The sequence below is a fragment of the Telmatherina bonti genome, assembly GCF_933228915.1.
Source record: "Telmatherina bonti genome assembly, chromosome: 7".
Classification (NCBI taxonomy): domain Eukaryota; kingdom Metazoa; phylum Chordata; class Actinopteri; order Atheriniformes; family Telmatherinidae; genus Telmatherina; species Telmatherina bonti.
Window position 1 is genome coordinate 22,625,077 of NC_136625.1, and position 12,301 is coordinate 22,637,377.

The 12,301-nt window shown below is 38.0% G+C and overlaps 2 protein-coding genes across 2 annotated transcripts; both read left to right on the top strand.

Annotated features, from left to right (window-relative positions):
* Positions 1–1,685: 1,685 nt before the first annotated feature.
* On the top strand, positions 1,686–6,124 carry LOC306758473 (espin-like protein; the record flags this gene model as incomplete). Its single annotated transcript, XM_079243800.1, has 5 exons — positions 1,686–1,712; positions 1,971–2,103; positions 2,277–2,395; positions 4,209–4,388; positions 4,511–6,124. The coding sequence occupies 5 exons, from the start codon at positions 1,686–1,688 to the stop codon at positions 6,122–6,124; spliced, it is 2,073 nt and encodes a 690-aa protein (XP_079099926.1).
* Positions 6,125–6,971: 847 nt separating this feature from the next.
* LOC306758381 (ras-related protein Rab-6B-like) lies at positions 6,972–11,683 on the top strand (the record flags this gene model as incomplete). Its single annotated transcript, XM_079243696.1, has 8 exons — positions 6,972–7,041; positions 8,979–9,037; positions 9,313–9,366; positions 9,786–9,891; positions 10,008–10,119; positions 10,244–10,337; positions 11,179–11,245; positions 11,619–11,683. The coding sequence occupies 8 exons, from the start codon at positions 6,972–6,974 to the stop codon at positions 11,681–11,683; spliced, it is 627 nt and encodes a 208-aa protein (XP_079099822.1).
* Positions 11,684–12,301: the final 618 nt, after the last annotated feature.

Sequence of the window (12,301 nt, forward strand, 5' to 3'; positions counted from 1 at the left end):
ATTTTAGCATTCATAAATATTTTTTTAGCTGTTAAACCAGAAATGGGAGACAACCTTTGCTCCAATGTGGAAATGTTCAAGAGTTTTCTTCTCTCTCTGTTTGTATGAGTGATGTTTTACAGAATACCATCGTGGGTCACACATAAACACAAAAAATAACTATCAATAGTCATTTAGATTGGGGGTCACGTTGAATTACTGAAGAAAGTTTGCAGTTGGGGTTACCGTAGAAACAATAAAAAAAAAACAAAAAAACAAACAAACAAAAAAAAACCCTGTTGGTGTTTGAAAATACTAATGTTGACATGTCAATAGCAGCTGGAAGTAGCAGTGAGTTTGCATAATATGACTGCCATCTTATATCTTCAACACAAACGTCTGAGCACACGTGTCCAGGATTATACAGTATTTGGTCTGTCATATACTGTACATTCAGAGAGCTATCGTTCTATACTTCCAGGTCCAGGTCATCCTATCCCACCCCTTTAATTATGCACAGTAAGAAGGCCCCCTATCTGAGGTTTGGGTCCAGGTGATGCTGCTCCTTGGTTTTCTGTTTATTAACTTCTACTGCGTGAAGCGTGCGCATCAGCCTCAGAACCTTCTGTCCATTTTCATTTTTTAATGGTATTTTTCTTTTTTCTTTTTCATTTTTGAAACCTGCCACTATTCATTTTGTGTTGTTACAGGACTTTCAGGATTAAAATGTGAGTATATAATAGATTTTAGTTATTACTCTACTTACTGCCCTTGTAATTATTGCAGAGTGACATGGGACGAATCAGAACATTTTTAGTTTTTAGTTATTTTATATGTGAAGTATTTTACACTGGAAGACTGCTGATTTTAGTAATACAGATGGACTGATTGACCTTGTCATTGAACTTCCAACAGATTCTTTATCTTTATTTAATTAGATAACTTTCAATCATCTCCTCAAAGATAACAATAAGAGCACATTAGAAAGTGTCTATTTTTAGTGTAAGAGGACTGAGGGCTTTTATGTTGGTAAAAGCAAAAAAAAAACATTACAGGTGAAATCAAGTGGACTATAAAATAACACTGAGTAGTTATAAAGTGATGCATTTTAAGAAAGCCTTCACATTTAAAATGGCTTGTACTTCTATTTCTCTACTGTTGTACACGGTAGTTATCATCCCATTAGTGTTCAGGCTATTTAACATCATGCAGCTTGTTAAAACTGTTATAATTCAGATTGGTTATCTGAATCATGTCCGCAAACTCTAAGATGCTTGCACCTGTACTCTGGGGAGTTACGTTCTTTGTCTGGGGTCTGCGTCTTTAAATTTCAAATTGTGTGTGTGTGTGTGTGTGTGTGTGTGTGTGTGTGTGTGTGTGTGTGTGTGTGTGTGTGTGTGTGTGTATGTGCCATTGGGGGGTCTCAGCCTCTTAGCAGATTGCTTTAGAGTCGATCACTGCTGTGTGATCTGTTTCACATTTCTGCTGAACAGCAGCTCTATTTCTTGTTTTTATCAGTCTCACATTTTGTTCATTTTAATTTCAGAAAGAGGAGCTCCTCCTTCATTGAAAGAGTGTGAAAAAGCAGCTTCAACATGGAGAACAACAAGGTGACCAGTTATCACTATAGGGATTGAATTAAAATGCCTACTCATAGCAGTGGGAGACTCATGGGAGGAGGGAAAATAATGTTCAGAGCAGACAAGATGGCTTGCTCATCACACGTCTACCCGGTAACTGTAATGAGTTGTAAAACTTGCATCAAATTTAACATAAAATAATGTACCAGAGAATCTGGTTTATGAATTAAATGATTTAGTTAAAAAACATGTTAAAACAAATTCCAACCGCCCTGTGGTCAGGGCCTCAAATTAAATAAGCAAAGTTAAAAAATAAAACAATAGACTGTGGTAAATTTATAAAGTAAATGCTACACAAACTTTTCTTTTTTAAAAACATTGCACATTCTTGCCAAACGTGTGTGTCCCCAGCAGCCAGTGAAGGAAGTGCTCCCCCTGCCTCGTCACCCCACCTCATTACCTGTGATCTCCTCCATGAGCCCCACCACCACCTCAAAAAGACAACCCACAAACTCTATCCAGCATGTACAGGTGGCTTCCTCAGGTGAGTTAGTTCATGTTATGCAGATTACACTTGACCAACTCTGAGCATAGTATTTAGAAATAGTGTACATAGAATATATATTTACATACATCATATATAATTTCAAATAATGTTTAATAAAGAAAATAAAAACTTGGTGTTTGACTGTTTACCTTTGGTGCATTTGTTTGCAGTGGTCACATCACTCAATCACCTGAGGCCTCCGGAGAGGGACCTCACGCCAATGTCTCAGATGAAGGCTATTAGGTCACTGAGGCATGCTGGCCTCACTGCAGTCTTCACTGGACAAACGGTGAGCAGCACTGCACACATTTCAAAGTCAAGCATTACACCACATAAAGTTTTAAACCGCTGTTGTCTCTCATAAGAAACAAACGCCTTGTAGCCACTGAGATGTACTGAGAAATGACAAACCCAACAGTATTAGTTGCATAATAGTTGCTAAACTATTGTTTTTACAAAGAGGCTTTCAGCAAAAATACAAATAGACTTCAGATTGTAACTGGTGCGACAATGTTGGAACCAGTGTTTTCAACCAGGATGGTCCATATGAGTTTAAAAATGCCTTATTCCAGGTAGTCCTGGTCAAGATGGCAGCAATCAACACAAAAACAGATAAATAAATAAATAGGCATAGGAGATTTTAGTACTGTATAAAGTTAGAACGGGAACATACCAACAAAGTCCAACACATTCCTCCTCCAGTTGGACACTGTTTAAACCAGCTGGTTTCTTACAGGGAAGTTCATAAAGGATGCTTAAAAGTTTGAAGGTATTGTCTGGTAATTCGTGATATTTTGAAGTGGGAGATACTCACCAAATACACATGACAGAAAGTCAAGCAAATGCGACAATGTAAAGGTTTCACAGTGAATGTAAATGTGTATCATGAAAATGTAAGCATTTCTCTTCCTGTAATATTGTTTTGCACTTCCTGGTCATCATAGACCACAGATCTAAATTACTAAATACTGGTGGCTGTGACACTACATTTAGAAACAAGTCGGTACACTGTGCCAAAGCTACACAGTACATACTCTATACTTGAATAATCATTAATAATAAATGATGTGGCTATAAACCTATCATAAGCATTGGACTGAGCTGCAGATTGTGCCGTGTTTTAGATTATCAGAATCATAAAGTTTAGCTCACTCCTCAGTTTCTGTTTTTTTAAGTCAGCTGGGACAGCAGAGTTAGCACACAGCTGAAAAGCACTCTGAGAGAGCAGATCTCTGCCAAGCACTTCATTTCCACCTATATTATGAAGAATCCTTTCAAAATTCCTGTGTCCACAATTCCTTCAAGATCACTTCCAAAATTTAATGGGATCTAAACTTGACTAAGACACATTGTCAAAAACAAAACAAACAAACAAACAAAAAAAGTTAAATAAAAGTTTTGTTTAAAGATGGAAAATAAAAACAGACAAACAGATCAATGTGAGCAGAAGCATTACCTCGATGGCACAGCTATCAATACAGAGATATGTTCAGAGCTTTTAAATCATTGAAAATTTTCATTCCGCTCTGTAAGATTATACAGACCTACATCTCTAAAAACCATTTAGTTTATTTGTAATTCTATATGTTTATTTTCTTTACTAAATGTGTGGTGTATAGTTTGTCATCAGAACACACGTATTGGACCGAGATTCAGTATCAACCAATACGCAATCCTAAATTACTGTGATGAGACTGGTATCATGGGTTAATAAAAAAATGTTTTAATTTGGACATCCTCAATTACATGTGATGCAACACATCAAATACTGAAACTGAGATTTTTGTTTTCTTTTTCAAAATGATTTGCTTTTTTTTAAGGAAGCAAAACACTTGAAAATGATAAATAATTATTAATAACTAATTTGATAACATGGTGGCAGGTCTGAGCTGCAGACAGGCCATGTTACCAGCTGGAGTCTTACTAAAGCATCACACTGCTGAAAATATGAGTTTTATTGGGCATAGTCTACTTTAAAGAATCAAGGCCTTCACTTAATACATTGTAGTGGATTTTATGACAATGATTTAATCCAAACACTTTTAATTCCCAAAAGAAAGGTCAGCAGTGTCACTCTGACTTAAATTATTGATTACTGACAGCGGCTTGAAAGCGAGGACGTGCTGGAGGAGTTACCAATTGTCGATGTGATCCTTGCTGACATCGACTCCCTTATACCCACTCATGATGAAAGAGGCCGCCCCATAGCTGAATGGAAACGACAGGTGATGGTGCGGCAGCTGCAGGTGAGGCTTCAGGATGAAGAGGAGCAGAGGAGACAGGTACTCCCCATTTGTGCCTTGAGACTGTGCAAAAATTCTCAAGGCATCTCAGTGCTGAACTGTTCCTTAAACAAAATAATCTCTTTATATTGTTAGTTGATATCTTTTTTGTTATCTAACAGGATACTGTGAATGGTTATGTGCCAGTGGATGGTTGGAAGTACTCCCAGACCCACAATGCTGTCTTGGGGCCCTTTGGTGAGCTCTTAACAGAAGAGGACCTGGTTTACCTGCAGCAGCAGATTGAGTCAGTTTCACTGCAGAAACGCTGCCAGGCCTATGAGCTAGAGCTGACCAGACTGACTGAGGAGCTAAGGGCAATTTTACCTGATCCTATAGTGAACATTTCCCTCAACAAGGAGGTCTTACAACAATTGGACTCTGAGGGGAAAATGCAGCTGGCTTTGCCTGTTTGGTGCAGCCGTGTCTCTGAGATTGTGAGGAGTATGTCTCTGTTGGTCGCCAATCTGACTCAAGCATCAGAAAAAGAGGATGAGTGGAGGATGGTGGAAGGAATGGTGGAAGGAATGAAGGGCTTGCAGGAAATTAGAGATGCTACTGGAATTGATTTAGACCAGGTGCAACGGAGCCAAGAGATGGCACAGAAACCTGCAGAGACATCCAGTGGATGCAGGATACCACACATTGGGATGGCATCTGCCTTCAGCCATCGTTTGGAAAGCAACAGCTACAGCAGAGCAAGAAGAGAGAGGGTAGTAAGGGAGATCCAGGAGTCTGGAGTGTCAGTAAGAAACCTTAGGTCCAACTTTGAGGGTCAGATTGGTGGCATTTATCCTTTTGCTGGTGTTGTACAAGGAGAACAGGGGTTGATGAGTCAGTATGAAGTTGGACCTTCAGGAATAAACAGCCATAATGTAAACAAAGGCCTCAGCCATGATGTTTCTAAAAGATGTGCACCTGTAATGGAGACTACAAGTTTAAGAAAAGAGCGCATAGTTGTTCTGTTTCTGAGCCACTGGAAGAAGTCTGCTTATGCTATATCAGTGAGAGCTGCGAGGCAAAGACAGGGACAGATGACAGAATCGAGCAGAGTGGCGACAGCACAACCCCAACAGAAAATCACCTCCATGTTTCAGTTCTGCCAACAACGAGGTGCTGTGGACAAAATGATGAACTCCTGGAGGAATAAACTAGAACTCAGAGATGCTCACAAGTCCTGTTTGTCTACCTCATCTATCCTCTCACAAAATTCACTCCCCCAGGTTACCTACTCCCCAGAGCAATTCCTGCCAGATGTGGATGGTGTTGCAATGACGCATGACAGCTTGACGCTTGACCTCTTTATGCTAGGTTACTTCCACATTTTAGAGCAGGAGCTGTCACCTGAGGAGAGGAAAATGAGACATCTCCTCTGTTTTGAAGTTTTTGATCATGTTGGCTGCTTTCCCTGGGAGAAGGTTCGTGATTTCCACAAGGCTGTTCTCCAGGAAATCAAGTCTGGCAGGCGACAGTGGAGCGATGGCTTTGAAGACCTCAAAGTTAGCTTCTTTGGAGAATCAAGACCATGTTACTGCCCATCATCACCATCGTCATCATCATTGCTACCAGTCTCCAAATCTGTCCCCAAGGTTCTAGTACAAAGTGCCACTCCAGATGAGAGTGGCAGCGACACAGACTTCTCCTGTTTCAACAATGAAGAAATTTGTAAATATATAGACCGCAGCTTTGCTTTCTGGAAAGAGAAGGAGGCAGAGCTTTTTGACTTTGAACGTTAAGCTTAAATGCAATTATTATGGACAAAATTATACAAATGTGTTCATTTGGAGAAAGTTAAGAATGCATTATCATTGTATGGTATTGTAAAAGTAAATAGTAAAACTGGTAAAATTGCTGAAGATGCACACACAAGATGTCTGAGGTATTCATTGTGACATGCGATATGATATTTTTCTTAACTGACAACAAGACTGCAGAAAACTTAAGATTAGTCTACATTTTCATAATTTGCTGAATAAAATTTTAATGAATTAAGTACATTTTCATCTATATGGAACTTTTCAAGTTATAGATCATCACAAAGTTATCCACAAATAAGTACAAATAAATACAAGAAAAAATTAAACATACATATACACACACAGATATTTATATTTGTATATATATATATATATATATATATATATGTATATATATATATATATATATATATATATATATATATATATATATATATATATATATATATATATATATATATATATATATATATATATTATATATATATATATATATATATATATATATATATATATATATACACATATATATATATGTACATATATATATATATATATATATACACACACATATATATATATGTACATATATATATGTATGTATATATATATGATATCTCTCCTTTGGTCGAAAGGAAAGGTGAGAAATCGAAATAGGTGAGGTCGCGCAGGCGCACAAGCTCCTTAAACTGACAGTGGGATGCTGAGCTGCATTCCCATTATTCTGTGAGTAGAGGAGGATCCCCCTGCGCATCCACGACGGAGAAAGAGGCGCAAGCGATAAGAACAGATAAAATAATCCAAGTTGAGCTCTTTTTCTGCCACAATGTCAGCTGGAGGAGATTTGGGGAATCCCCTGAGGAAATTTAAACTTGTATTTTTGGGAGAACAGAGCGGTGAGTCAGTCTTCGGGGATGTTTGGGTTATCCTCATCAAACATGCGTATTTGTTCAAGGCCATGTATGTAATCTGCGTTGATTTCTAGAGGTTAAAGTGAATCCAGAAGAGGCGCCGGGCTAGTTTTGCTGTGTGTGACGCCCATGTTTGCTTCTGGCACTGTCTGAGGCAGAAGGGAATTTGATTAACCGAGGCGAAAAAAAAAACGAAAGAAAAAAATCCGCATACACATGAACTAAACACCAGAATTGAGCACGACTAGAACGATTGGTAACATTAAAGTGCCAACTTTAATGAATGTGCCATTATTCAGGATTGTTTTACTGCCACAAAATGGACATGATTCGTGTCAAAACAGGCGATATGAATGTGGATGTTCTGATGTGCTGCAGTGACCGTCAAAAATGTTCAGTCCTTTTTATACATATAAAACCAGCTGATTTGATCCACATTTCTCACTTCTAATATGCCAGGTCCTTCATTTTTGTAAACGTTTCTTCGACCAGTGAGGTTTCTTATTATTCTTTTAGAGAGGGAAACAAACAGTCCCCCATGTGTCAGTTCGGGACACACCCAAGGCTGGCGCTGTCTGTACCATCTCCAAACCACGCAGCCTCCTCGTCGGTACCATAAATAACCAAATTAAAAACGGGTTTTATAGAGTCACAACATTATACTATGTATTCAATAACCCGTCTGTGCGGGGTGTGGATGGTTGTTGTTTGGTGTGATGGCACCATTTACAAGGAATGGATCAATAATGGTCGAGCGCTATACAGCTGCCTTAATACGTGTTCAGATATTAGACCTCCAGAGAGGTGTAAAAAAAATTATTAAATAATTACGGCTTATTGGACAGCAGTCTCAGTAGTGTGTATGAGTTTTACATTGTGATTCCTCAGTGTGTGTGCTGCATGTCTATGAGATGGCTGTATCACGACTAAAAGTCTCTGTGTGTTTGTGTGGCCTGTACTGCAATGTTGCTGTCCACGGTGCTGAAACAGGGCCTTGTGTGGCCAATGCCCATAATCGGCTTCAAACTACTGCTGTCTGCACAGAGGACTCTTCCTTAGGGCAGAGGCCTGTAGGAAAAGCCCTGTCCTCCTTCACTCATGTGGAGGCCTGATATAAGATTGTGCTGAACATGCTTGGCTTGATGGAAATAAAGACAGAGTTCATTGGGCGCACCTCATAGTTACCATATATGATCAAGCAAGCAGATGTTATTGTCAAGAGACAAATTGCTGACATGTATTTTCTTTGATGGTATTTCTTATCTGTACTTTAATCTCAATTCCCTCATGTTTATTTAATATATTCACACAAACGGGGGAAAAAAAGTAATTGATGGATCCTTTGGTGAAAAACAATTGTAAATTTCCAGGATTCACTCAGGTATTTTGTTGTTTTCTTTTTCCCGAGGGTAGATTCAACATTAAAAACACAGTTGCAGCTCCAAAACATAATTACTTCATTTTCTATTGCTTTTAAAGAACTTCAGTGAGTTGTTTTGTCAAAGTAATATGGCAGTTTTAGGCAGTTTTGTGTTAATTTTTTTGCTACTTTTACATGTGTGCACTACAATGGCCTCATAATAGAAATAATAATAATAAATACCAAAAAAAGACTGTCTTTGCCAGGATCTGTATTGGTGGTAATGTCCAATACATTTAATTAATTATCACACACACTGTAAGTTGCTAGCTTTTGAGGAGTAGGTCTACAACTATGTTTTGTTAAATCATTTGTTTAGATTTTTTTTTAGTCTGAAACTTTTAAATGAATTAGTTTTAGTATTAATCATTTTTACAGTAATATGTATAGTATTCTTTTTTTTTTAACAATCACTTAGTTATGACAGTTTCACCATGTGAAAAGTGTAAAGAGTCTCAATGATCACATCAAACAAAATTAACATCTGTGTGCTTTCTTTCAGTGGGGAAAACATCTCTCATCACTAGGTTCATGTATGACAGCTTTGACAACACATATCAGGTGAGACTCAGAGAACAATAAAAACATGTTTTTTGTTGGGAAATTTTAATTAATGATAGATTTGGTCAGTAATTAACTTAACTATGAACTGAAAGGTTATTTTTCCTCCAACTGTTCAACAATATTGAGGCAGACTGAGGCAGCAACAAAACTATACAGAATGTTCTGGCTCAAAACAAATTGAATTAGTGCTGGAATCTGATATTTGTGCTTAAAGGTTTTCTGTATTTGCTTTTATTTAATTACAACCTATCTTGTTATTTCCTCTCACACAGGCAACCATTGGAATTGACTTCCTATCAAAGACCATGTACCTGGAAGATCGGACAGTAGGACTACTTGATTGATGTTTAAGTTTTGCATTTAGTAATACCCCTTAAGATAAATAAATACACTTAGTTTTGATGTGCCTACTGCTTTAAATGTCCCAATTTTCTCTATTTTGACAAATCCTTAATTTGATTTGCTTAATTACTGCTCTCTTCACACACTAACATGATTATCCCATGGTTATTTCTAGCAGTAATAGCTTTGGAGCATTGACTTTTTCTTATCCCAATAAGCCTCACTTATGCATCATCTTCTTTAGCAAGTATTAATGCTGTTTCTATGTCAGGATATTATCCTCTGCCAGCCTGCATATGAGCTGATTATCCCCGTGGGCATGGCCATTACTTCTGTGTAGTCTGTGTGGTGTAACAGTTAATGTGAAAGCAGTTACTGAAAGTGTGTGTTTGTGCATATATAGGTAAGACTGCAACTGTGGGATACAGCTGGACAGGAGCGTTTCAGGAGCCTCATTCCAAGCTACATAAGAGACTCTACAGTGGCTGTAGTTGTCTATGACATTACAAGTAAGCAGTAACCTTCCCACTGTTTGTCATTGCATATGTGTTTGGACATGTTGGTTTTAACACCACTGAGATGGAAACTGGAGACTGGATTCAAATGGGTGCTGTGGTCTCCACAGATGTAAATTCATTCCAGCAGACCTGCAAATGGATTGATGATGTCAGGACAGAGAGGGGAAGTGATGTCATCATCATGCTAGTAGGCAACAAGACAGATCTTGAGGAGAAGAGGTAACAACTTACTGGCTCTTATTCAATTCAAACAGTTTGCTGCAGATGGAGTTGTTTTGTGAGATAAACATGAAGCTATTGAAAGCAACAGCTTTTCAATCTGGCCCTTTTTTTTTTCCTGCAGGCAAATCACTATTGAGGAAGGAGAGCAGCGAGCCAAAGAGCTGAACGTCATGTTCATCGAGACCAGTGCCAAGACAGGCTGCAATGTCAAACAGGTGATCCCTGCAGTTTCGCCATGTTTTACAGCATTTAGGGAAACTCAGTTTCACTCCAAAGTGACCAGGCTACCAGTGTAGCTAAATATGATTTATGCAAATAAATGTGTGTAACAGTGGGGAAAAAAAACTGCTGTATGTATGAAAGATTTTAGCTCCTAAATGTGGTCAGACTTCTATACTTAATGTATGCTTCACTATTAGATTAATTAAATGAGATGAATAATGAAAAACTTGTAGATATGTTTTAATTTAGTCTTCAATAAGACAAACTAAAAGAAATAGAGACATTGTGTTTTGTTTCAATGTAAAAAAAATATATGAACAAATATTAGCAACATTAGCAAACTGGTGAATATTAACATTATTGAATGTTAATGAACATTATTTAACATCACCAGTTTAAGTCAACAGGACACCCCAATGAGAGCTGTGCAGAATCTATAAACACATTTTATGGTGGTTGCAAATTTTATTAACATTTTAAACTGAACTACTGATCAGATTTTACCTGCATGGTGTGACATTACTGATCATTTCATAATACTTCTACTGTCCTTACCAAAAATGTTTTCAAGCAGCATTTAAGCCTTGAAAGTTTACCAATCTTCAATCTTAACATAAATATGTAATAATTAGCCACCTCCAATATAAGAGGAAATGTGAAAGAGAGCAGCACTCATTTAAATTACTGTCTGTTTACATTTAAAAAAAACATATCAAGGACTTTTGATACACATTTGAACAGATCTGAACCTTCTGGCATCTTCTCATTGCTTTATTCTGACATGGCCTTATCTTTTTTATTCTGTCTTTATTCTATTTTCTACATTCATCCTAGCTGTTTCGTCGAGTTGCAGCAGCCCTACCTGGAATGGAAAGCTTGGACGACGCAAATCCCGAAGGCAGTATCCTTTACAGCTGCTGTGACTCACTGTGTTGAGAGCCAAGACGCAGAGAAATGGGCATCTTGCTTTTAATCTCTTAGTGGCTGCCGGCACCAGTGCAAATAGACAGTCCAGCCAGTTGTCTACAGAGGCATCAGCCATTAAACCATTTATGCTTAAGAGAGAAAGAATGCAAAGAGCCTGGGTAATATTGGATGCACTAGTACAGCGCCACACAGTGGCCGTCAGAGAAGTGACATCTTGTTTGACGGTGGATGTTTGAAAGTATGAAGGACTGACTGATGATTTTGTCTGTGACTTGCAGCATGCTAATGTTTTACTTTATTTTGAGTTTTTCAACTGTGTGATTTTCCCCTAACATGACTCTTCCCAGTGATCGACATCAAGCTAGACAAACCAGCAGAGCCCACTGTTCCTGAGGGCGGGTGCTCGTGTTAATGCAGAGCTGCATTTAGACAGCTCCCTTCACACCATAGGCTTGTTGTGTTGCTTACTACTGGCTAGCTTCCAGTTGACTTCTCTAATTGGATATAGGATCATGGGCCTTGTATCTGATTGGACAAATCAAATGTTATCTTTCAGTCTTGTTCAGTTGTAAAATATTGTATACTTTGTCAATATGTAAGTGACTGAAGGAGAAAAAAACAAAAGAAACACATGTTGCAAGGAAAACTAACAAAAAAAAAAAGTTTAGGGGAAAAATGAAAATGGAGAAAAAACAGGACAACCAATGGAGTTCTTTTCGCTGTTATGTTTTGTATTTTTTTATATATAAAAAGGGAAAGCACCAAAAATGATTCCTAAACACAGAAGGAGAAAACGTTGGGGTAAAGGTCAGCCATTTTTCCAGGTGGCTGAACATGTCTGAATGTCTGCAGCACGCATGCACGTTGTTCTGATCTTTGACCTTTGACCTGCCCTCCAGGGTCTCCACACTCTGGAAGGAGGTTGACCATCTAAGAATGTTTTATAGCATCTCTCTATAGCATCTCATGACAAAACGTATGTCATTTGATATTCCCACAAGAGTCAACTTTCAGTAGGTTCACCTAAAAG